The sequence below is a fragment of the Mauremys reevesii genome, linkage group 3 (genome assembly GCF_016161935.1).
Source record: "Mauremys reevesii isolate NIE-2019 linkage group 3, ASM1616193v1, whole genome shotgun sequence".
Classification (NCBI taxonomy): Eukaryota; Metazoa; Chordata; order Testudines; family Geoemydidae; genus Mauremys; species Mauremys reevesii.
The window spans coordinates 52,830,058-52,857,331 of record NC_052625.1 but is presented as its reverse complement, the minus strand read 5'-3'; the positions used below and the strand labels follow the sequence as shown (position 1 = coordinate 52,857,331).

The window sequence follows — 27,274 nt, the reverse complement described above, 5'->3', positions numbered from 1 at the left end:
CTGCCTTGCCATAGTGCTTGGAAACCTGCCGAGTTTGGTAATTATGTCTGCTGTGGCCAGACGCCGTGCCTTGGGAAGGAAGGCTCTGTCCCGGTCTGCATCCAGGACCGCTCCTATAAATTCTATTACTTGAGTAGGGGCGAGGATTGACTTGCTGAGGTTTAGCAGGATGCCTAAGCAAGTGAATGTGTCCAGTAGTAGGCGCACATGCGACTGTATTTGGTGGCAAAATCGGCCCCATATAAGCCAATTGTCCAGGTACAGGAAGACGTGTACGTGATGGCGGCAGAGGAAAGCAGCCATGACCGCCATGCACTTGGTAAAGACGCAGGGGGCTGTGCACAAGCCGAATGGAAGGGCTGTGAATTGATAGTGCGTCTTGCCCACTACAAAGTGGAGGAACTGTCTGTGGGGTGAGACAATGGCAATGTGGAAATACGTGTCTTTCATATGGAGGGCGGCATACCAGTCTCCAGTGAGGGGATGATGGTGGCTAGCGAGACCATGCGGAACCTGAGGTTGACGATGTACTTGTTGAGTCCCCTGAGATCTAGACTAGGTCTTAGGCCTCCCATTGCCTTGGGCACAAGGAAGTAGTGGAAGTAGAGCCCTTTGCCCCTGAGGGACTTCTTCCACTGCCTCTAGGACAAGGAGGGATTGAATCTCCTGCATTAGGAGTTGCTTGTGAGAAGGGTCCCTGAAGAGGGACGGGGTTGAGGGGGGCGGGGGGATGGAATGGAACTGGATAGAATATCCCATTTTCACCATGCGGAGGACCCAACAGTCCGAGGTAATATGGAACCAGGCATGGTAGAAACGTGATAGCCGGTCCAGAAAGGGACGATTCTCCTGGGTGAGAACTGGTAGTCCGTCCTCCGGCGCACCTTCAAAAAACGGGCGCTTAGGGCCCGGAGGCGGCTTAGACTGTCCTTGACCTTGAACAGAGGGAGTGTGAGACGACCTACGTCGGGAATATCTGTTTCTCCGACAAGAGGGGTCCTGTTGCAGCCTCGGTTGGAAAGGGCGTTGCTGATTGGTCTACGGTCTAAAGGGCTTCCTCTGGGTGGCCGGGGTATACATACCTAGGGACTTAATAGTGGTTCTGGTGTTCTTTAAGGTATGTAGACGGGAGTCAGTCTGATCTGCAAACAAGCCCTGGCCATCGAAAAGGAGGTCCTGGATAGTATGCTGGACCTCAGGTGGAAGACTGGAGGATTGAAGCCAGGCGCTCCGCCGTATGGTGACTCCCGAAGCCAGGGTGCGCGCAGCTGCGTCCGCCGCATCAAGAGAGCCCTGGAGGGAGGTTCTAGCAACGAGTTTACCCACCTCAGCAATGGCACCCAGTTCTGTATGAGCCTCTGCTGGTAGAAGATCTTGGAACTTTAGGACTGCAGACCAAGAATTAAAATTGTACCTGCTGAGGATCGCCAACTGGTTAGCGATCTGCAGCAAGAGACCCCCGGTGGAATAAACCTTTCTCCCAAAAAGGTCCATTCGCTTCGCTTCTTTCGACTTGGGAGCGGGCCCCTGCTGGCCTTGCCTCTCCCTGGCATTCACTGCATCTACTACAGGGAACATGGGGCAGGGTGGGTAAACAGGTATTTGTGACCCTTGGTAGGGACAAAGTATTTTTGCTCCACTCCCTTAGCCATAGGGGGAATGGAGGCCAGAGTTTGTCAGAGGGCTTTTGCGTTGTTTTGAATAGTTTTGTTCATGGGAAGGGCCACCCTGGAGGGCCCTTCTGGGCCTAGACTGTCCACCATTGGGTCCTCATCCTCCACGACCTCCTCAACTTGTAGGTTCATATTGAGGGCCATACGCCTCAACAGCTCCTGGAGGACCCTAAAGTCCATTGGGGGGGGGGGTCCAGAGGAGGATGTGCCAGCCACAGCCTCGTCAGGCGAGGATGAAGATGATTCCACCAGCAGGATGGGAGGAGGTGGAACATCATAATCAGAGGTGGCTGGTTCCTCCTGGGGAGCCAAAGTAGCCTGCGGTGCAGGTGCTGGATTAACAGTCTGGTCCATGTCCTGGGGAGGGCGACTAAGTGCAGCCTCAGGAGGTCTGCTGGTAGGAAGAGACGGCGGCCAGACAAGTGGGGGAGTGCCCTGGGCTTGATGGTATGTCCAGGGCGTCCAAAATTGCCATTGGGGTTGCCAGTGGGTTGCTGGGGGAACTTGAGCCAGGCTTCCTGGAGCAGAGTGTGGAATGTCCGAGACCCCAGATGCCCTCTCTGACCTGCCCGAAGGGGATCTAGACTGCGACGGCCATGGGGGGGCAGTGCGGGAGTGGGCTAAGGCATGCACCGAGTCACTTGGCCGGTACGGGTCGCGGTGCCCAGCTGGAGAGCGTGCTGAGCTGGAGAACGGTGCCGGTGTGGGGAGTGGTGCCGGGATGTGGAGCAGTGCCGATCTGGGGATCACTGACCCGGAGATCGGGAATCTGCAGCACGTTGGGCAAGGTCACAGATCGAGATCTGGACCTCGAGTGGGACCAGGAGTGGGCAGTCAAAAACAACCCTGAGCTGTGATTGGCTCTGAGGTTCGAGACCACTGGACCAGCGCCGCGAGTCATACCGGTGCCGTGAGTCAGACCGAGACCTGTGGTGGTGCCAGGACTCAGAAGGATGCCGGGACTCCGAGCGGGGCTGAGGTGCCGGATCTGGGGCTGCCGGCCAAAGCATCGCCAGCTTGCCCTTAGATGGGACCGGGACCCGAGTAGAGGCTCGTGCCGGGGTCGGAGGTACGGGGGCTGTCATCTCAATGAGACCCCTCGAAGGTATCCAGTGTAGAAAGGAGGATGATCTCTTCCACCTGTGTCATCTCGTGAGGAGGAGTGGACGTATTAGGAATTAGTCCATGGTCCTGCACCGTCGGGCCTGTGACCTCTGTCTCGAGTCTACGAGATGGCCCCGCCAGAGGTTGCCTCTTGGCAGCAACCGGGGAATGGGATCGGTGCTGAGGTGGACGTTTTTGCAGCCTGGGAGAGCGTCGATCCTGAGAAGAGCGTGGGATCTTCCGTGGCGCCGGGGCTGGTACCGCCCGGGGAGCGCTCCGCACTGAGTCACTTGGGCCCACATCCTGACAGGGCCGCAAAGCCGACTCCATGAGGAGTTGTCGAAGGCGAAACTCCCTCTCCTTGCACGTTCAGGGTTTGAACACCTTACAAATCCTGCACCTATCAGCTTGATGTCCCTCCCCAAGACACCTGAGACAGGAATCGTGGGGGTCACCCGTGGGCATGGACTTGCCACAGGACTTGCAAGGTTTGAAGCCCTGGGTCGGCATGCCCCAGGGCTCCACAGGGACGGTCGTTGACAAGACCGAACTCTAACAACTAACTACACTTAACACTATAAGAGAACAATTAACACTTACTAACTACTAACTATTTGCAACAAGAGATAATGCTAGGGACAAGTGGAACACTTGAAAAAACAAGAGACCACTGTTCCAACAACCATCACAGGCGGTAAGAAGGAACTGAAGGGGGGTCGGGCCAGCAGGGGCTTATATAGATCGCCATTTCGGCGCCACTCCAGGGGGCTCCCCAGCCGGCCCGACGGGTAGCTGCTAGGGTAAAAGTTTCCAACATCCGTGCACACACACCTAACTGGAATTGATATGAGCAATCACTCGAAGAAGAACTCTATTTACTCCACAGATAGGAACTGTCACACTGGATCATTACTAGATACTCCAGGAGGTGCTAGAAATGCTATCGAAGGCCGGTATGGATTAACCAACACAAAAGGCCATGGGAAAACTAGCAAAATAAGCTGTGGTTTGAAACGTTTAACCAACAAATTTTCACTTTAAAAAGGACTTTCCACAGTGTAGACAGTGCAAATTGTGTTTAAAAATGTGTTAGCTGGGTTGACAAATGACCGGTCAGCATTTTTTTTTTTTTTTTACAGCATGACTTGCCTTTTGTACGCTAATGTTTAAAAACCGTGAGCTAAACACATTTCAAAACACAACCTACTATAGGCATAGCCAGTTCCTTCCAAAACTTTAAAAAAAAATTCTATTATAACTATAGATATTCTTGTTTCGCATGTAAGTGTTCAAACCTTCTCCAAATCCTGCTAAGTTCCTGACCTTTTCAAATGTTACCTTGTGATAATTTAATTGAATGTCCCCTCATTAATGTATTATTAGAAAGAGTGAACAGAAGTTCCTGACCCATATTCTCTATACCATTCATTAATTTGTATGCTTTTATTAGATTCTCTCTCAACTGTCTACTCTTCAAGATAAACAGTTCCAGTTTATTCTATTTCTCTTCAAGAGAATTTTTCCATGACTAACTATTCTTGTCACTCGTTTCTGAACCTCCTCTATTTCTGCTATATCCTTTTTGAGATGGGATGACAAGAAATGAACCCAGGATTCCAAAAGGGGAGATATTGATTTATAACACATTTTATTTTAGCACTATTCTTAATCATACTCCTTATACAGCCTAACGTTCTGTCCCCACCGCTTTTTTTTGTGTGTGTGTGTTAACGGCTGCCCCACAACCACCCAAGGAGTTCATTAAGCTCTTCACTGTGATGGTCGGGTCCTTTTGTCCAAGTTGTTACAGCTAACTTGGAACTCAGTACGGTACATGAGTAATTCACATTATTCCTTTATATGTGCATTGCTTTGCATTTGTCAGCATTTACTTTAACTACAGTCATGTTTCTCATTTAGCTAGCATGGTTAGATCTCTCTTAAGGTCCCCCAGTCTTGACTACTCTAAACAGCTGTACATCATCTGCTAATTTTGACATTTCATTCTTCACCCCTTTCCTCTGATCACTAAACACCAGCCTTAGCATGAAATCTTGTGGCACCCCACCCTTATCATTTCACCAGGAGAACTGACCATTTAAGCTTGTTTTCTCTCTCTTAGCCAGTTTATGATCCAGTCCATTATTTTGCCTCTCACTCTTAGTTTTCCATGCTTCGAAAAGGTGCTAAAACAATACTACTTTATACTTTTGCCATAGAAGTCATACACATATAGAGAACTGGCATCTAGTTATTCCTGGCAGATCTTATAGATGGTAGGACAAGAATATGGGTTATATTTGTGTACAGTCCCTTAGTACAATAGGGGTCTGTCCCATGATTAGGACTCTTATGCACTACTGCACAAAATATAAACAAACAACAATGAAAGGAATTTACATACCCAAAAAGGCTTAGTATACAAAATTAGCCTCAAAGTAATTTTAGCTACTAACAAAGAAATGTCAAGAGCCCCTCTGTTCCCACATCACGTAACTAAGGTAAAACAATTTTTTAAACTTTTGTTCAAGCTGTGCTGAGCACATATCTGTCTATCTAGGATCCCAAATGTCCCCCCTATCATTGAAATAGCTTAAGCATCTCCCAAATATTTATGGATTTCTCCTTAAAATATTTGTTAAACCAGAAAGTGTTAGTTCTATTTTACCAATGGGGAACTCAGAGACAAGTAAAGTGATTCACCTAAGTTCATATAAGACGACTACTGGAGAGTAAGGAATGAAATCCCCTCTCCTTCCTAACATGAAACTCAAATAAATCTTTATCTATGCAGGCCTAATAGTAACAATTGGATCCTAAACACCTCATCACTTGAGACACTTAAAATAAATCTAGACAAAACACTAGATATCATATTGAACGGGACAATCCTGTACTGGCAGGATAATGGCTAGACCAATCACTTCCAATCTGTAGTTCACAGAGAGTTGGCTGCTCAAAGTGCTGGCTGTTCTCCTTGGCTTCAGCTACCAGGTTACGCTAAAAGTTGAAAATACATTAAATATTTTCCACATAAACAACTGCTGCAATTGCAACAAGGATATTAAGTTATCACCAGTGAGATGGTCCACCTGATAACAAATAGCTGAGAAAGTGGTCCATGAGAATCACTCTAATGAGATGTAGTTCTCTGTCAGTGACAATTTAAGAACCCAGAAGTTAGACAATTTAATAGGTCTTCTCCAGCTCCAATTTCTGTGATTAAGGTCAAAGACCATTTATACTTTACTGAGCAAGTTCCTCACCTCCATCTTCCTACTGCAACAACTTGCATCACTGCATTTCACTTTGCTCTGAAGTTCACTCTTAAGAGAGTCAAAATATTAAGTTACGAAGAGCTATACTTACTGAAAGACTTATCAATAGAAAGACTCCTCTGTTTAAGGATTATGAAGTAGTTAACACTGGCATTTTATTTTGCCCAAGGGAAGTTCTCCCCTTTGTTGGTAGATCTGGTTACAAGTAGTGATAAAACATAGCTTTTTATCATCTACTACACTGAGGGATAAGCTAAAACCCTGCAAGACAGAACTAGATCTGCATCACATTGTTCATCTTCCATCAGAACTTACAACAGAAGCTAAATCCCTACCAGGAAATAACTCTGCTTTCATCATACTGTTCACCATCAGAACCACTTCAATCATTTTTACATTTTTTTTTGTAATTAAACTGGAAACAACATCTGATAATTTAAACTATCAGTTTAAGAGGCTGAGCAACAACTCAACCAACAAATCCAGATGATTAGATCAAGTTACCCTAAAACGTTTAACAAACCCTACTGATTTAATTTTCTGTTATGTTGTATGACACCTTTCCAATAACAGACTGGCTCCTGAAACAGTTTAACCACGTGGTGTTTGCACCTTGATTTGTGCTTAGCTTTGCTTATTGAAACCTAGAAAACTGGGAGTCTTAGACAACACACAGCAGAACACTGCACCAATGTTGTACAAGTTCTGAAGATGCCGAATTCTTCATTTGATAACTCCTTTTGTTTTCCCCTTAGCGGAAAGCAGTAAGAAAGGTGCAGAGAAACTTCTGATCAACTTAAATGTACATTTACAAGCAGTAATTCAGAATGCTTTTGTTTCTCTCTCTCTCATGTTGTTAGGATGATATGGGTCTTAAAATAATACTAACTAAAGGTTAATCATATCACAGTCTAAGGCGGTGATCTTGCAAAGACTTACACATGTGCTAACCCTTATGCATATGAATTACGACTTCAATGAGATAGTTCACATGCATTAATTGATGCATGGATGCAAGTCTTTGCAGTACAGAGGCCAAAAATCAAATTTCATTACAACGGTGACTAAAATATACATAGCATGCATGTCATATTTTTACAACTGAGACAGCCAGACTTCAGAGGTCTCATGTTTTGCTTGTATTCTATCCCGCTCCTCATGTTATTTGGGACATCTTGCCCTACACTCACAGTAGATGTGAGCAACTAAAATTGCCTGTTTCTTCAAGGGAAGGAAGTGGAATTAAGAGAATCAACAAAAAAGCTACACTCTCTAAATGCTGCTTGTTACCACTGATGACTTTGCCAAGGAAACTTCTGCTCTGGTGAGTTAGTGTAGCAAATGTATTGGGAGAAATCCTGGCCCTATTGAAGTCCATGGCAAAACTCCACAAATGTCTTTCTGGTAGTAAACCTACATTAAATCCATTTGGCAGTTAACTGATCCACTTTTGAAAAAGCAAAACCACTTTAGACATCTACTGATCATGAGCTTTCAGTTGATGGCATGACCTGCAGATCGGTTCAGCAGGAAAATGGGTTCTGATGGGCAACAGAAGTGTGAACAGTTTTGTACATACGTAATTTGAGTTGGATATTTTTATTTTGATATTTAATGTCAGAGTATAATTATATACTATTTTAAAAATTAAAGCTTATATAATGTTCAGAAATATATACCCCATAGATAACTTTGAAATCTAATTTTCACAAAAATGCTCCAAACTTTCTTTCATGCTGCCCCATATGAAAAGAACATCCTTCCTGAACTTATTTGTAAGGCCTCCGACTCTGTATTTAAGCTCCTCCAGGAGACTCATTTTTGCCATTCTGCCATCTGATTTATACTGTGATCCCTAAACACATTAACCTTTCCACACTTCCCCTCCATGTTCCCTAAGAATAGACCAAGTATCACCTCATCTATTCTGTTTGCTGGTTATGCCCCTTCCCCTAGTTTATAGTCTGTTTGCCTGCCTTTAGATGGTGAGCCTGTTGGGACAGAAACCATGCCTTTTCTGTCTGGAGGCCACTCAGCACATTATGGGTGCTAATACACAAAACCCTACACACTAAGGATTTTATTTTCCCTCCATCTCCCTTTCACTATAGAACCTAGCTCTCTCAAGTTATATTCTGAGATAATAATATATCACATTAAATGTACTCCAAACAGCTGCTCTCCAAACAGGGCAACCACTTTTAAGGACAATTCTGATATACACAACAAATAAGAATATTGCCAACAACATGCTTAAAATGTCTCATCACAGTTAACCATATCTGTAGTAATATTCTCAACGACAGAATTTATAAATTTAGCGCAAAGTAATTTCTTCTTCCTAAATGAAGTTTATATATTCTTTTCAAATGGCACTAAAAGCAAAGCTACACAATGCTATGCAAGTTAAACAAAAGTTTTGAACTATTCAGGAAGACAATAAAAAGGCTTTTTATAATACCACCATGAATCACTATTTGAAAAGTAGCCAATAACTAATTTGGAGCAGACTAAAATTATTTCAAGATCCTTCATAAGTCAGAAGACATTTGTCTTATTGCCTTTCTTTATAATTACAGTGAAATTAACAGATCTGTTCTGGGACTTAAATGATTACTGGAGTACTTTCAGCAGCTTTTTTGGCACAAAGCTACTTCCTTACAAAATGTTATTTTTGTAAATATACATATTAAAAACTAAGCTGTTGTTATACTTCCCAGTTTAATGTAGTAATGCAAGGTCATGGTCCCATCTTGTAGGTCTCTGATGGACAGGAAATGAACATGACGTAACAAAACACGATATACGTATGTACACTAAAAACAAACAAACAAAAACCTCTCAAATGACACCAAAGAGGACAAAACTGATGTATGTGAGCACATATTTTAATACACGTATTTCTAAACAGAAGGTTTTCCACTATTTTATTACAAGCAAAATTAACTCAAATGAAGCATGTACAAGTTTGACTTTGGAATCAGGAGGCTACAGATTTTCCATGTATTAGCACTTCAGCTGGTACATGCTTCAGTCTTCCTTCCTGTGCAGATGCAAGGACTTGTGAATGTAAGTTGCCAAAGGGTCCACTTCTACTTATTGCACAGTCCTGCAGGTGTGGTAAACTTTGATCTAAATCTTTTTGAAGATAAGCAACAATCTATTAGATTTACTTCCAAAGTGCTAAATCGTCTAGACACATTATGGGGATGGGAAATATTACCTTTTACCTTTCTGTATCATTAAATCTTTAAAAACACTCTGGCTTTACTTCAACAATTTTGTCCCCAGTTCAACGAAGTGCTCTGCTTAATAAGAATGGACTTAAGCATGTGCTTTAATGTTTTGCCAAATCAGGGCCTTTAAGGTCACATTCTGACATAAATACACGAGCATAGCTCCCACTGAAGTGTATCGTATTTACATGTGAATATTTGAGGGGAAAATTTCACCATACGGACTTTATAACCCTATGTATATGTCTACATATGAGACTATGCACTGAAGGCAAACTCATACCAGTCTGCCCAGGAAGCCATCTTGCACTCAAAATCACTCACATGAGCAATATTAGCTACAATGCAAATATAACCCACGCTTTGTGCTGGATCCAGAGGATGATAGTCAATTAGAGCCCAACTACAGAGCCTAGATCTTTATCTCAAGCTGTTGAAACTTGTGCTTTTTAAGCACAGAAGTTCTCTGGTTCAATCCCTACTGTCAGTCAAAATGGTGGTTATGAATATTTGCATGAACATTTAAATATAAATTCACATCCATTTAATGAAAATAAATCTTTGAAATTTTGGATTCTCCACAATATAAAACAAGTTTGAGATATAGTCATGTAACCATTAATATGTAAATGTGCATACAGACAAATTTGTACAGGAAGTCAATAATTCAGTGGACAGTTTAACTTAACTAAACTGCATTTCTGCTTAGGATTTTCCAGAGTCATACCACAGAGCTATTCTGATATTAGAATTTTTAGAGCCACAATTACATTAATTTTTTAAAATAGCAGCATATAACAATGTATATTCAACAGCAGTACTAAAACATTAAAGTGACTTTATACCCATTATTTTATTTAAAAAAAAAAAAAGAGGCTTCTCTAATCCATTGATGACTTTGCCTATTAAATTCACTCATCTTGTTCAGACATCATCTACTTTATTTCCTGAGAAGAAATTCATTATTTGAATTTAGTTTATTTATTAAGAAGCAAGTGAGAAAAAATTCAGGACTTGGTGAAAACGTCAGTGGTTCAGTATTTTATTTATGGAAAATAATAAAAACCGTACTAGATTACTGGATAAATTAAAGAAAACAGGATTAATGTAATCGGTGTTTGTTAGAATAAAACCATCCGTCAGTGGAATCAACTAGATATACAATGAACTTTTAAATTATAACATAATAAAAATTCTGCAGAAGTATTTTCTTAGAGGATATGGACAGTGAATACTGGAAATGTGAGGAAAAAATAATTTGATTATTGTTTCTAATGATCCTTTTCTGAACATTCATGAAATCTTTGCAGTTTGCTTAAAAGGCAAACAGAAGCCTGCAGACTCCAATCACACATAACTCAAATTAGATTCCATGGTCTAGTCACCAAAATTTTGTTTTCCAGTCTGCAAAATTCCATAATGCAGCTAAGAGTTGGCATTCACTAAATCACTATTCCGTGGTCTGCTAGTTAGTATATGGGACTGGGAGTAGGGAAAACCAGGTTCTGTTCACAGCTCTGCTATTGATTTTCCATGTAAAATTGGGGAATTAATTCAGGACAGATCATGATATCCTTACTCACAGTGAATAGTATCTTACACTAGGAGTAGTCTTTCTGGAATCAATAGGAATACTTGAGAAGGTACTGAACATGAGTAGAGGTTTCACAATCTAGCCCTCAGTCTCGGATTTCCAAAGGTATTTAGGCTCCTAGCTTCCACTGAAATCAATGAAGTTTGCAGCCTAAACACCTTTCAGGATCTGGGTCTTAGTGCCTCAAGTTTACTTATCTTAATGTTTACAGGTAGGTAATTACCTAAACAGGTATGCTGTAAGGTGTAAATGGTTTGTAAAGAACTTTGAGGTGCTACAGTAAAAGACACTACAGATTTTTATTATTGTCCCTCAAACTTTCCAGTTTGCGATCCTTTTATAGTTCTGTTAATAACTACCATTTTCCCAGGGCAAAAATAGGTCTTAAAATTGTTTGCATATTTTTCATTTTTCTTTAATCATAGATGCTTGAGACAGAGAATTGCTTGTATGATAGCTGTGAGGAAGGCAGACAAACTGTGCAATAAAACAGGCACCACAGTGGAAAAAACTACAGATTAAAAGGATTCTATATTTTTAGATTTTCCAAGGTTTTCACACTGAAAGAACCAAAGACTGAAAAACTGCTTCCATGAGGAACAATCAACAGTTTCTTCCTTTAGCCGATACAAGGATGAAAAGAGTGAGCATTCATAATATAAGCGACCAGATAGCTATGTCTCAAATTAATGTCAAATCTTTTGTCATCTCGCTTAATTGTCGTAATGGGCAACTTATTTGAATTCCCATATAATGCCTACAATTTGTTAACACACATTGCACCTCTGAATTAGAAACAAAATAAAGTTCAGTTTCCAGTATAATTCATATTTGTAAATACTCAGCTAAGTAAATCATGTCATGCGTGCTCTCAGAAAAATGTTTCAACCACTCAATGTATAGTACATGCTTTTATATAACGGTGCAGTCATCTCCTCTCATTTATACACGAGCAATGGCAATACTATTTCAAAACTAGTTGTATTTCTGTAGAGCAGTGGTTCCCAAAGTTGTTCCACTGCTTGTGCAGGGAAAGCCCCTGGCGGTCCGGTGCCGGTTTGTGTGCCTGCCACATCCGCAGGTTCGACCGATTGCAGTTCCCACTGGCTGCAGTTCGCTGCTCCAGGACAATGGGAGCTGATGGCCTGGAGCACGGAACCGCGGCCAGTGGGAGCCACGATCGGCCGAACCTGCGGACACGGTAGGTACACAAACCGGCCCCGACTGCCAGGGGCTTTCCCTGCACAAGCAGCGGAACAAGTTTGGGAACCACTGCTGTAGAGTATGTTTAAATACATTCTATAATGTCAATGAATGATTACTAAGATTCCAGTAAACCCAGGATTTCTGTAAAAAACATGTATATTGTTCCACTAGTGCAACTGGACAACTTGTAGAATAAACATCAATGCAATATTGATAAAGATTTATTTATTTAGCAAGGGTGGTGGGGAAAATCTCATACTGCTGTTATTGTTGTAACAAAATGAATGTCAATTACACTCAGGAGGCTCACAATTTGGTCTGGGTCTACATCTTAAATCTGGGTTGCCATAGCAATGTCGTACAGTGTGTGAAAAATCCACATCCCTGATCAATTTAGCTATGCCAACCTGACATCAGTGTAGCCGCAACTAGGTTAACGGAAGAATGCTTCCCTCAACCTAGCTACCATTGCTCGTGGAGATGGAGTTCCTATACTGATGGAAAAACCTCCACACAGGCTACATTCTGCACTATGGGATTATGGTGGCACAGCTACAGTGCTGTAGCTATGCTGGTAAAATCTCTGTAGCGTAGAAATGGTTATGCTGTTTTCTCTCACACATTTATTCTCCCTTCTCTGTTCAAGTACTTTTGCTTCACTGAGAAATGTGTGTGTGTCAACTATTAAATTACTTGCTGCTAGATGAAGGTGGAATTATGAAATGCTGTCACAGGGGAGGAAGGACAGATTGTAGGAAGGGGCTAGATATAGAGAATTGTGGTTATTTACAAGCTGCTTTTTGAAGCCCATCTTCTTCATCCCCCACATAGAAAAAAGCCTCAGAATACTAGGAATATACCCAGCCCTACACACAGCTTCTCCATGAGAATACTGAAAAGCAGAGACACAGTCTTGTTGAGTCTAGTTTCTCCCTCCATCCCCAAAATGTCTAATGTTGTCTTGTTTTGAAACTGAACCTTGTTATTAGCCTACTATAAAATGTCTGGAGAATGAAAACAGACAATATATTTGGCCAAAAATAAAACAAAAAAAAAACCCACCACCACACTTCTTTTTAAACTGCCTGTTTTCTTGCTCTGCATGTACTTTCACAAACAAGCTTTATGTAATTGATGCAAATTTTAAAAGTTGTCCCAACCACAAAACCAGACCATCCTCTTAAAGGGGAGCACAGTTGATGCTATTTTTCCAGCCAATTTAGTAAACAAGGAAGGACTTGTTATGTTGTTTGCCACTTCTCTTATATTATCTGTTAATTTCTCTCTTCTGAAGACTACAGTTCAAAGGCCTAGCAGATCACTAGTTAAGTACTAACTATTCTGTTGTTCACAGAAAGGTGAGGGATCCAGGGCATGGGAAATTCATTTTCCAACACACTTGGTCTCTGCCACTTACAAGCACCAGGTTCTAAAGGTCAAAAGACTGTAAGACTCTGGTACTCTGCAGCACACAGACCAAAGCAAGAATTTTAGAAGTTCTTTTTGCTATTGCATAGACACTTAGCTCAAAGCAATCTGAAGTCTAGACAGACAACAGTGCTTAATTAGTATGATTAAAAAGCCTGAAAAAGTCATTAGATTGCTTAATGTATAAGTTGTTTAAAACCATTTAGTTTTGACCTGCACAGACTATTTTAATTTTTTCAAGCATTTAATTATGAACTGCCTTTTTTTTTTGCACTATGGTTTCTGCATGTTATCCCATTGCCTGAAGCTTCTGTGCAAGTGTCTAATGAAAAATACAGAATATTGTTTTCATAAGCAATGAATGTACAATAGTCATCGTCATGGGATCTAAGAATACCTATTAATTAAGCCAGAACAAGCCCATTAAATTAAGACTGAGTAGGACTAATTTATAAAAGGGAAGTTGGACTGAAGACTAAAAACTTAGGCTGACAAACTGACACTCGAAGATCAGTCAGTTTGGGGGAAGAAAACAGAGCCAACCTGAAATTTCAGTCAGAGGGACAATTCTTTCCCTTCACTTGCACAAGAGGACAGAACCCAGATTTGGCAAACCTGGCTGGTATCACAAAAGGGATGTATCAGTTTGCTTCACTAACCCTTCCCTTCCCTGGCCCATGGAAGTCCCCATTATAGGTATCCCATGGAGCAACGTGTTTCGTGGGTAGGGAAAGGAGCTGGCTAAATTGGAGCCTCTGCTCTCCCTAGCATTGTACTTCCAGCCGCCATGGGAACTCAGAGTAAAATAATTCCTCAAGAGTGTGTGAAGCAGACCTTCGCGCCCCCCTCTCCCCGCATGAGAATAAAGAGATGGACGGGATTGGGAATGCTTTATTGTCACCATGTAGATTACTACCACGCAGCAACTGCTGGCACATACTGTGAAATTTTAGTGCATTTATGGGTGGACATCAATCCACTACGTACTAGAAGCAAAGTAACTGAACAACAGAAACTGCCATTTAGCTGTTTGAATGTTGATTAAACAGATCAGAACCATCCCCTCAGGGGTGATCTGAATAAGTGATTACTTTTGAAAACGTGTATTATTTTAGTTTTATAACAAGGTTTATTGAGATAAGTCTCTGTCTTACAGATGTTTATTATGGTTTATGCACATACACTGTACACAAAAAGTAATTTATACCTCAACATAAAAATTAAAACAAAGGAGCCTTTAAATTTAACCTTTAAATGTGTGAAATACATTGTAAACTAAATATGTTTATATTGAAAAGTGTTTGAAATTATGCAAAATCTTTTATTTTTAAATGAGATTCAGTATAGAAGTATTTTTAGAACAGTTTTAAAATATTGCTGAAGTGAGAAATAACCTAAAATGTTAAAGTCAGTAATTTCTTCTTCAATATAATATATAGCAGCTCTGCAAGCACTTGAGGAATGTACTAGATAACAAATATCCTTTTCCTGGAATTGAGGAGGGAGCTGTTTCATAACAAAGTCATGTTATTACGACTTGGTATTTGGCAAACCTTTCCACTCTTTTTAAAAAAGGCTTTTTAAAAACAAGAGCTTTTTATTTCTTTCTGGTTCTCAGCTGTCTGCCAAGTAACTAGCAGCAAACTGTAAAATGGATAGGAGGCAGCTAAAAAAAATTCCATCCCCAGTTCACAACTTTTCAGCCACGCATTTTTATAAAACACTTTTTTTTTTTTAAAAGGCACTCATTAAAAGGACAACTGTATTAAAGCATTTGGAAAATGCAGTTTAGACAAGTGTGTGACACCAAACTCTGAGATATAGCAGACCCTAGAATCCCAGAACTCAAGACATAAATTAGTGACCTCATAATAGTTTTTTTTAAAAGTGGACTTAAATTGACTGAAAGTTACATTTGCAACAGAAGATGAATGATAGGTCTGAAAACATGAGCGCTTTCTTAGCACTTTATGTCTCTATGTAAAGTAGCGTATTTTAGTCTTAAGTAAAATGTGAACAGTTTTGCCACTGATAAAACTGAATTCTGCAGTTTTATCTCCTCTCATAAAATGTGATGTTGTTATTGAAGCTTCAGCTCCTGGAATCATGTGACAAGATGAGAAGCTCAACTTTCATTTAAAAAGTAAATTTTTAGCACTCATGGTTGCTGAGAAAAAGATGTAAAGCTAAAGGCTAAAAAACAAGGAAAATAAAGCCAAATTTATTATTTTTAGAAGTATCAATTTTAAGTCAATATAAAGATTTTTTGTGTGGTTTGACTCATTTTTGAATGCTTCAGGTTGACAACACTGTAGTGTGACCTTACAGCAGTGGTGGGCAACCTGCGGCCCATTAGGGTAATCTGCTTGTGGGTCGCGAGACAGTGTTTTACATTGACCATCCAAAGGCATGGCCACCCGCAGCTTGCCATTCCCGGCAAGTGGCCACAGTTTGCCATTCCCAGCCAATGGGAGCTGTGGGAAGTGGCACAGGCCGTAGGGACATGCTGGCCTCTGCTTCCCGCAGCTCCCATTTGCCAGGAACAGTGAACCGCAGCCACTGGGAGCTGCGGGGGGCCGTGCCCGCGGACTGTCAGTGTAAACACTGTCTTGCGGCCCACCAGCGGATTACCCTGACGGGCCTCAGGTTGCCCACCACTGCCTTAGAGAAACCACCACCTACTTGTGTCAGTTTACCAATCTGTAAAATGCGGATACCATCTTCTTTCTTTGCAGAGAGTTGTAAGGCTCAGTTGTTTGTATAGTATTTTGTATATGTGATACACCATGAATTAGTATTGTACTTTTAATTTTCTTTAATGCAGTGTTTTGTTCCATTTGAAAAATTAATCACATTGACTTTTGTTCTCTCTCTCTCCCTCTATATGCTGGGCTGCATAGTGTCCATCTTCCCTGGCAGCTCCAGTCCCACCAGTACTTCTGGTTGTGAAGATGGGTCATACTACCTCTCCTCCTCCTCTTTTTGGAGGACAGGAGACTCTAATAATGGTTTTGCTGATTCCTCCCCCATTGTCTCCATCTGCTTCTTTGTCGTGAGTACCCTGGTTGGCTATAAAAGTACAGCAAGAATAAGACCAATGTGACCTGCCAGCGTTCTAAACACTACAGTTTGAGAATTGCCAATGTGCCCAAGCTCCGCCTCTCTCAGCCTCAGTGAGGGTCACTGGGATGTGGGAGCATTTGAAAAGGGGGAGGAGGTAGAAGGCCCTCCAAAAACTAACTAAAAGTAAACCACAACCCTCTCTATGAAAAATAAAATTCAGAAAACATTGGTTTGAAAGCAAAATTTAATGTCTGGGTAATTTAATTCTATAGTTTGGGCAGACAGCTGGGATTTCACAGATGCTAAACCATGTTACAGTGAGATATTTTGCTCATGGCAAGAGTGTTAATTCAAATGTTTTCTTAACCATGTCCCAAGTGTTAAGTTAAGTCAGGACATTTGCCATCTCTTACCCAAGATTTTCAAATCTCAGAGGTTTGATTTGTTAAAAGGACATCGTCAGTGTTATTAGACCCAACATTTGATCTATTTTATCTACTTTTATATGCATGGACTTTGCAAACAATTCTTCTATGTACTACACCCACCACCACAAAATTCAGCCCACTCCTAACATGTTGCCACGTTTCCCCCACCCCCATTGTAAAATAAAATAGCAACAGCTCAGGTCCCCCCCGAGCAACCTTTCATACACAGGTAACTAGTTCTTCCCACGTAAACACAAATATTTAGTGAATGAAAGAGATTTAAGTCTTAAAGCTGTAAAAGGTTATAAAAACTGAGTAAAATGAGATTTTAAAAGTTATTAAAAATATATTAACTTGACGGTATTAATTTGAACAGTTCTTGTTAGATGTAGAATTTTTATTGCAAATGTAGTCAAACTACAAAATTTCAAGTTGAACACATTATAAACCCTGCAATCCCGCTCAGTTTAAAAGGCGAGCACAAATGTGCATTACTTCAGTCTCTCTTCTTTATACTCTTTAATCCACAGGGATATACCAGCCCTTAATTCTTTTAAGATTAGGTCACTGACAAATGTTATGCTTTAGGCTTGAAAAGTTTGACAAAACCAGCCATGCTGAAATAATTGGTTACTTTCCTATAAGCTTTAAATTTTAGTGAAAAGATTTGTGCAAAGTTTCTTTCCATATAATGTACCTTCTTATCCAACTCCGCAATTATAACCAATACCTGAATATATATTTATACAATTGAAGAATAGCAATGAAAGCTAGCTTGATTATACACTAAATTTAACTAAACTTAGGAAAACTTGCATTTAAAAATACTTTTGTCAAAACACACAAATGATTTCCAAATTAGTGCACGTATGAAGAAACATCTCTGGAAAAGGAAACTAATCAGTCTAATTTTTGAGGTTTAAAGTATGGTTAAGTGAGTATGTAAAAATGGCACTAACTCAACAGATCCATACCTTGTGTGTATTCAGTGTTATCTGATTTATTTAGCAACAAAAATATACAGTTTTACTGTTTTATACTCTCTTTTAACACTGCAAAGCCCACAAACAGTAAATTGGACAACTGTCCTCCCCTTCAAGCGCCTTTACAAGCAAGGTCACAGGGATCAATCCCCACTCTTCAATAGCTCTGAGACCATTTGTAGTGGAGGTAGTGAAACACCAGTTCTGTTGCCAAAAGCATAATTGAGGACACACTGTTGTACCCTTTTTTCTGTGAATGCAACCATCCCCACCACGTCACAATACATACCAGAGATCACACCTAGATCAGGGATCGGCAACCTTTGGCACCCGGCCCATCCGGGTAAGCCCCTGGTGGGCTGGGCCGGTTTGTTTGTTGCAACGTCCGCAGGTTCGGCTGATCGCAGCTTCCACTGGCCGCGGTTCGCCGCTCCAGGCCAATGGGGGCTGCGGGAAGCGGTATGGGCTGAGGGATATGCTGGCCGCCCTTCCCACAGCCTCCACTGGCCTGGAACAGCGAACCGCAGCCAATAGAGCTGCGATCGGCCGAACCTGCGGACGCTGCAGGTAAACAAACTGGCCCGGCCCACCAGGGGCTTTCCCTGATGGGCCGGGTGCCAAAGGTTGTCGATCCCTGAGTCTGACCTAGATGTACAGCAGCTAGCTCAACCCAAGCAAAATCAAAATGACCCTGATCAGAAAGGGGGGAGCGGGATGTTGCACTTCAAATTATAATGAGAGCATACTCTCCTCACATATAAGGTATCTCCCCTCAGTTCTCAGCATGGCACCCAGCCTCAGATTCCTGGTCACCTCATTAAACCTAAATGACAAGGTGAAGATTATCAAAGACATTTGGCTAGAGGAATGAGCTGTCGGAAGAAGCGAGACAAATTCAGAGTCTGACCACCAATTAGCAGTGCTGCAAAATCTCCTCTGAGAAAACATGCTCACTATAAAAGGAATGAAACGTGGGGGGAAGAATGTCCCGAACATTTTTGTATAATGATGGATAGAGAACCCCAACACTGATAGTTAATAGTAGCAGATGCTACATAAAGTTCTAATTGCAGGGTCAAATTCTGTCCTTATGTGCAGCAACGCAACCCTATTGCTGACACAGGGATTACATAAGTGTAGCAATTTACTCTGAAATTTACCCCAAATAACTTGTATTACTGGTGATGAGGTGCAGTGAGGGAAAAAATGCAGCTTGCCTCAAGATCCCTGATGTAGCCATTAGAAAAAACATCTTTTTATTTTTAAATTGAGCAAATTTGACTTGCAAATCAATGCATCACAATATATATGGAAACTCATGATGCCCATTTCAGACAGTAAGTTGTCTTCAGCAGCATTCAACTGCCTGATTCATGAGACCATCTTTTCTCTTCCTGCAGATCCCTCCCTTGTTATTCTACAGACAACAGCCTCCTTCACAAACCTGATTCATTCCCTGAACAGCATCCATCCTGTGCACTAAGACTATATCATACAAACAAAAGAGGACAAATCAAGGTCGAACAGGCTACCTTCATTTTGGTATTTCTTAGACGTGCAGTGATTGAATTTGAACCTTAACATTAAAATAATGTAAGAGGTTTTTTTGTATGTGATTTTGTAAGCTTAAAAACAAACAAACAGAAAACAAATTCATTAGCTAGAATTATACTGGCTGCCACTTGGGTCAACAGCAAATTTGGGCCCACTGACTTCTACCAGTTGAGCTAACAGAATTAAGTGGTAAAGCAGGTGAAAACCTCATTATTTTATGCATGAAAATTTGAAAAAAAAAAATGTTTTTTTCCCCCCTCTTGGAAATTTCCCACAAAATTGATGAAAAACCATATCAACTTGGGTTTTGAAAATAATTTTTTATTTTAAAAAGTTTATTTTCAAAAACCCAAAACATTTTCACTAAAAATGAATATTTTTACTGCCAAAATTTTGGTTCCTGGTTTTTCATTTAGATTAAACATAAATTTTCCACCAAAATGTTTGTTTTGGTTGAAAAACTAATGACATTTATTTTGACAAACATTTTGAACAGCTTTACTAATTGGGAGTATCAATGAGCTGTTATCCTTTTATATTGATCAGCCATGGAGGGGGACGGACTACCCACTCTGCCAGCGCATAACTGTTTGCTAGACAGTAGAGTACTATTGGGACTCAGAAATCCTGGATTCTGTTCTAGAGAGGGAATGTTCTGCCCTGGTCTCCACACCCCTTCTACTCCACCAGAAACTTCCTCCTGGCTTCTACATCTGCGCTCCAACAAGGGCTAGCACTGAGAGCACAAGAAAGATGGTCTCCTTGCTGTCAGTTTTTTTGCCCAGTGACAGTGGACCCCGGCAACGGGAAGGAGCAATTGCAAGGAAAATCCTTTTTAGCCGTGCAACAAGATCACCCACAATCCAGATGGAATCCCCTAAAAATCTAGCTGCCAGACTCTAACAAGCCTCTACTGAGCACAGACACATGGTAATTCCCTCCCCCTCCCACTGCTGAGTATTAGAGCTGAGCCAAATTGAATGGCTTTTCACAGGGACAAGAAAAGCCACCTCTCTGACCCTAGGGTGAACCCATCTGGTAAATGCAAGTGCCAGCTCTAAAGCATGGAGATGCTTGTCAAATAGTTGTAAGAATTTAACGTTGGTGAAACATTTTTTTTCCCCCCAAACCTCACTGGCAGAAATGGCCGAACCATTTTTGTTGAAACTTCTCAAAAACAAAAGCAAACAAACAAAAAAATTCAGCCAGAGGCAGACACTAAACATTGAGAATTTCAAGCTGAATAGTCTGACAATGTTATTAAAAAACTGAAAATAGGGTCTTATAATGGAAACTATTAGGTAACTTTAACTATTGGAGTCTTTGCCAGGTCTGCCTATAATAAATGTAATTAGTTCCAGCAATGAAATTTTTTATATTCACAAAGTTTTCTTCACATCCAGGTAGGCTGGATAGTTTTTCACCACCCCAAGAAAACAGTTTTTAATCAAGGTTGGGAACCACTGATCTACAGTGAGATTCAGGAAATTAAAGTGCTAAACTGGGTTCCCTAAATCCTGTAGTCTTCACCCAACGCAGCAATCCTTCATCTGTGTCTGTGGCACTCTATAGCTATGAAGGAACGAATACAATTTGCTCCATAATGTGTGATTCTACTCTGAAAACAGGCTTCTATCCCTCACTCTACAAAGTTCCTCTGTGATGATTTGCTAGTAACTTCACCTGTGAAAAGTTTGGCTTTTCCTCATTTTCAGGGTGCCCAATTTGAGACAGGCGGAGCCTGATTCACAAAATTGCTGATTACTGACAGTTATAACTGACAGCAGCAGGAGCTGTGCTTTGAAGAAAAAGAGTCCTGAAGAGACTGCTGTAATTTTAATAACCACTATCTAGATAAAGTGTAACAAACCTCAAATGGATTGAATTGGGAGGCTTAGGGCTTATCTATACTGGCAAGTTTTGTTGCCAAAAACTGCCTTTTGGCGACAAAACAGTAAGAGTGTACACACCACAATGGGACTTTTGTTGCAAAAAACGCCCAGTTTTGGCGACAAAAAACTTCCACGCCTATGAGAGACGTTTGTCTTTTCCCTTCCCTTTATTGTCGACAAAGAGCCAGTGTAGGCACTGCTGATTGTTTTGTCGACAGAACTGGCTTCCACCAGTATACCACAATGCCTACCCTGATTGCTCTGCTCAGTGTTTTGATCTCTGCTGCTCTGCAGGCATGCGCCCCCCCATTTCAAAGCTCTGGGAAAATATTTGTGTGCTGCTCCGTTTGGGGAACAAAGAGCAAATCAGTGGAATGCTCCTGTTCTGCCCTGCACTAGGAACACAACAGCAGGCAGACTGCTGCTGCAGGGGGAGGGGGACAGACTGCTTTGCCATTCCTCAGCACGGAGAGCTCACAGAGCTACTCATGATGCTGCTCTCCGCAGCTATGGGGGCTGTGGGAGAACTCGGCGAGAATCCCAAGATACAGAGAGATCAGCTCTTCCTTCCCACAACACTGCACTATGAGATACATACCCACGGTGCATTGCTCACCCTGTCGATGATGGTGTCCTCAATGTGGACATGATCTGTCGACAGAGGGAGCAAGTGTGAACACCCTTTGGTGATTTTTGTTTTGTCAACTTTTGGGTGTCGACATAAGTTTTGTCAGCAAAACTTGGTACTGTAGACAAGCCCTAAGCGTCTGGTAGATGAATGAGTCTCACTTTGGGATCCAAAAGATCAGATGATAACAGAAATACCGAATGAAAGATTGCAGCCCATTTGCTATCTGTGATTTTCTCAACTGGTTGCATAATTCTAACAATTCGGCTAAAACTATCACTATTTGCTCTCCTAGGGCTATGGCTACACTTGCACTTCAAAGCGCTGCCGCGGCAGCGCTTTGAAGCGCTAAGTGTAGTCAAAGCGCCAGCACTGGGAGAGAGCTCTCCCAGCGCTGTCCGTACTCCACCTCCCTGTGGGGAATAACGTACAGCGCTGGGAGCCGCGCTCCCAGCGCTGGGGCTTTGACCACACTGGCGCTTTGCAGCGCCGCAATTTGCAGCGCTGGAGAGGGTGTGTTTTCACACCCTGCTGCAGCGCTGCAAATTTGCAAGTGTAGCCATGGCCTAGAAGCCCAAGAGCTGACTAGCAATGAGAAGTAGCTTTTATCATGGAGTTTTGAAAGCTGTAAGTGACAACTGATTAACAAGAAGAACTGCATGACTTCCAGATGACCCAAACAACTCCAAGGAGGGTACGTCTTTGTGGGAAGAAAAAAGGGAAGCTTTCCTACACTACATAAATTTTCTTGACATGAATTAGTTCCCCCTGAACAGTAAACCCTCAAATTCAAATAGTGACATTATTAAGATAAAGTATATCATCCACACAGTTTGCATGCATTTAAGTGGGGCGTGCCTCAGATTTTATTATTGTCTGCAAAACAGTATGTATAAAAGGTTTAACTCAATCATCTTTTTGACCTTTTCTTATTTTTGTAAAAAGGAAAATGGAATACATGCAGAATTAGTTGCATATTGAACACCATTGAAAATTCATTCCACTCACCTTACACTGGCTACATGTTGTTGAACAGACTGATGTTGAAAATGGTCAGGCCATTGATGATGAAGGCAGAATGATGGGGAGTGTTGAAGGCAGCAGGTGGTCTGATACATAGGTGTATGTTTTTGGCAGATAGATGTTGAATATTCAGTATGTGGCTGCAGGCAGCAGGAAGTCATAGGAGATGGTGCTGTGCTCCCAGCCAGTGAATGACATTCTTGCTGCTTATTATGGATACTTATAGGATGATGGTATGGGCAAGGGTGGCAGCATTGTGTCAACATCTGTTGAGTTCTTTGGTTGTCTAAAGGCAGAAAGGATGGTTTGATTGTACCATTAAGTTGCAGGCATCCATTTGGACTCACTTTTGCTCTTGGTGCTTCCTTGGAGGGGAGATGTTGGGCTGCAATGCCTCCATCAGTAGCTGAAAGGATGCTGGGACTGGTAGCACTGGAGAGGATGCTGCCATTACTCAGGACCACAAAATCATTATTGCCATTGTTCATAGCCATACTCCGATTGCTAGATGGATCTGCAGTATTTCTAGAGAAAATTAAATAAAACAAATTTAGCAGGCGGCATAATTTTTTTCCAGTGTTCAAAAATTTGAAACAGTTTACATTGAAAACGGTAAGACCCTAGTCCTGAAACTAGATCTCCATATAGCCCCCAATCCATACAACTAGATCCAAGGTAGGTGGACCCTTGCCTACATTAAACAGCATGGGCTTTCTGCAGGTATAAGGGCCTGCCAGTGGATCTAACTGTATTGTTGAGGCTTAAAGCCCCAATTTAGCAAAGTACTTCAGTACATGCTTTTGTTTCTCCATGCAGAGTACATCATTGCTGTACATTTCTTCAATGGAAAAATAAGCTTCTCTCCAAGAATCAAGGACAATCTCTCTGAAAAGGAGATCTTATATTTTAAAAAAAATGATTATTACATCAGTGGAAATGATTAAGTTGGATACCAGGATAAATGAGACAAAAAGTTAAAGCCTGATAATAAGATTACAATAAATATCACATAAGAGATGGGTGGTTTTTTTTATAGTAATGATTAAAAATGCATCAGATTTTAAAAAGCTAAAGTGTGACATAATCACCTTTTGGGAGCTTAGTCAACAGGATAGTTGGGTTCTAAAGTTGATTTTATCCAACTTCCACTCTTCACTAAACAAGAAAACAACTGTCTTCAAAGTGGTATGTAGAAACCACAGGCACAAAGCCTCAGGCAATTCAGCAGGAAACAGCTCAAACCATCAGCCTCTTAGTTAGGAGCCACTAGGTTAAAGTTTTCTAAAGCAAAAGGTGAAGATTGAATCCTTTTTGCAAGTGGGCTCTTAGGGATGTCGTAGTCTCCACGGCTGGCTTCATGGAAGGCCACGTTCTGTGGATCTGTGCAGTCTTCTTACTGCCTGCCCCAACATGCCTTCCAAATATCCCTGCAGATGAGTGCACAGATAGCCCTTCGACAGCTGGGCTCCCCAAATCCTGCCTCCCATTCAAGGAGCTACATTGCATACAGAAAAGAGGCAGAGAGCAGGATGAGCTCTCTCTCTAAAAAAAAAAAAAAAAAAGGCATCAGCAGGAATGGAATGAGCCATAGGCAGCTGTGTCTCTGCTTCAAAGGCCTTTTACTTGTTCAACCAAAACCCAAAGTTAAAAGTGACACCAGACCAAAATACATAATTCAAACGAACACACTCTGTTGGCTGCCTCTGGTTTAAAGCCAGCTTGTGGTTGAGAAGCAGTGGTGCACCCTAGAGCTGGCTGGAAAAAGTTCACTTCGGTCAGTATAAAGACTAACTGAAAAAGTACTATTTATAAAAACAGACTTCAATGTAAACTAGAAGTAACCATCAAAACCGTCCACTGCAGTTTGCCGACACCTTTTTAACAGTTAGAGAGAGAGACAGGGCTGCACGGCAGCCAGCATTTAGCAGTAATCAACGTGGTGGTTACAGTTTCTGCCTTCCCCTCACATCAACCACTAGGCATTGAAAACCAAGCTTATAAATATTTTGAAGAGATTCTTTTTAAAGGCTATTTTAAGAAATCAAAACACTTTAGTTTGCCACCTAGAAGTCTCTGTAGATGTTTGAGATAATGCATAATAGCAGCACAAACCGTACGGTTAGACTAGGAATACCTAGCACAACCAACATGCTTTCCAAAACTTCAATTTAAAAAAATTAAAGTATGACAAAATCCCAGGCTTAAGTTATTTTCCACTGAGCCAATTGAGGAACTCACCCTTCTTAGTAGCAGCAATCCTGAAGACAATTAGGATGTGCACTGTGGTGGAAGCATTAGCTTAAACAGTGAAGAAAGGTATTAAAGACAGTTTTTCTTACAAATGATTTTGTTCTGAGTACACACTGTAAATAGGTCATAGTTACGTACATTGGAGCAGCGATTGAGAGAGGGTGGCTGAAAGCCAATGAGAGTCTAAGGTGCCAGCAACAGCTAATCTGCCTCTCTTTTTAACTATAATTTTGTTTTAAGATTTGAAAGAAGGCATGAGGAGATTATTTGGATAATTTTAAAAAACAAAACAAAAAGGTCTTCAAATACCACACCTAGCCAGGATAGGAATTTGTTTCACAAGTTACCTTTGTAGATTATTTGGGGCGTGGGGGGGAAGAAGGGTGAGAATAAGATACTGTTAAAAATAATTCCCTCATACTTTTAAAAATAAGTTAAATCAGGTCATTAAAACCACTTTAGCTATCTTAATTGATTAAATGCAACATTAAAATTTAGGATTAATAGTCTGACAGGTGTTAAGTGCGAGTGGTAACTTACTGGTCTGAGGCCATGTCTACACTACCACTATGTCAGCAAAATTTATGTCACTCAGGGGTTGTGAAAAAAACACCTCCCCGAGTGACGCAAGTTTCACCAGCATAAGTGATAGAGTGAACAGCACCATGTCAGCGGGAGAGCGTCTCCCACTGGCACAGCTACCACCGCTTGTTGGAGATGGTTTAATTATGTTGACAGGCACGGGAGGCCGGTGAACTGGCCGTTGGGGGAGACTAGTCCCCAGCCCCTCTCCTTCTGCCTGAGGCCACGTCCCTCTCCTATCTTCCTCCCCTGCAGGAGCCCAGAGCACCCCCACTGCGGCCCCCAGTCCCAGCCCTGGACGGCGTGGCCACAGGACCCCCAGCGGCGGGTAGTGCGGTCCAAGCCACTCTGAGTCCCAGCAGCAGGCAGACCAACCCACCCCAGCCCCAGCTGGCCTGGGCCACGGAAGAGCACTGGGAACTGCAGGAGGGCGTTTGGGGGTGGAGCATTGGCGGGGTCATGCCAGGCTGCGTGGGGAGGCACAGCCTCCCTGAGCCTATGATACCCGCCGCCCATGTCGATGGGAGAGCTGTTTCCCGTTGGCACAGAGTGACTACGCGAGAGATGCAGCTGCATGGTACAGCTGTGCTGCTCTAAGGTCTCTAGTGTAGACATAGCCTTAGACGTGGCAGGAAGACACAACACACAGATAAAGAATGAAAGACAAGCAAGAAAGTTTAACTCATTTTCTTCTCCTATACTGCCACTGAGCATTCAGAGGGCTAAGAATGTTCAGCCAGCTGAGCTATTCAATTGGTTGAACAACTAATATCAAGCAGAAAGTGCTTTTGCACAATGGAATGCTGCCCATGGCAACCCCTGGTCCTGCGTCTCAGATGTTATCCTTCCCAATCCTCAACTTCTAAAACTAAAGGAAAATGTAACCTCTGATAATGCACCCAATGCTATTTGTTATGGATCATATGCAGAGCAGATTCTTTGTGAAGTTAACTCTAAATAGTAACTAGTCAGAATATGACAACCAACACATTTGCTAAACAGGAGTATTTTCTCAACAGTCCAATTCCTCAAATTCTTTCTGAATATTCCCTCCCCTGCTCTGAACAAGTCAAGCCTTTTAAAAAACTTTTCACCAAGCACAGAAGAGTAAATTCAAGTGGCTGTTAAAGCTTGTCTCAGTGTGAAAAGACATTAGTTATATGAAACACTGTTGTGTTTAAACAGCCTGGTTTTCTCCTGAGCTGCATGGTAGCTTCAAAAAGAGGCTGCTAAAGGGGACATAGCTCAACATCCAGAAAAAGAAAGCTCTTATTGAGTTGTCTGGCTGCATTTTAGGAATTTTTGTCTGCTTATATTTGCTCATTCATGGATAGGATTGATATGCTGCAGGA

At 41.8% G+C, this 27,274-nt stretch overlaps 1 protein-coding gene across 13 annotated transcripts in view; it reads right to left on the bottom strand.

Annotated features, from left to right (window-relative positions):
• Positions 1 to 27,274, bottom strand: part of DISP1 (dispatched RND transporter family member 1) — a 169,390-nt gene that overhangs the window by 30,212 nt on the left and 111,904 nt on the right. For 7 of the 13 annotated variants that reach the window (XM_039528977.1, XM_039528983.1, XM_039528980.1 and 4 more), the window contains 2 exons: positions 24,179 to 24,632; positions 23,076 to 23,615 (listed from right to left, as the gene is read on the bottom strand). The exons of 1 other annotated variant lie outside the window; for it this stretch is intronic. In XM_039528977.1, coding sequence (XP_039384911.1) covers positions 23,076 to 23,584 — 509 coding nt within the window. In that variant the 5' untranslated portion in view covers positions 23,585 to 23,615; positions 24,179 to 24,632. The remainder of the gene's footprint in view (positions 1 to 23,075; positions 23,616 to 24,178; positions 24,633 to 27,274) is intronic. 5 more of the 13 variants (XM_039528978.1, XM_039528987.1, XM_039528988.1 and 2 more) reach the window with 1 other exon arrangement.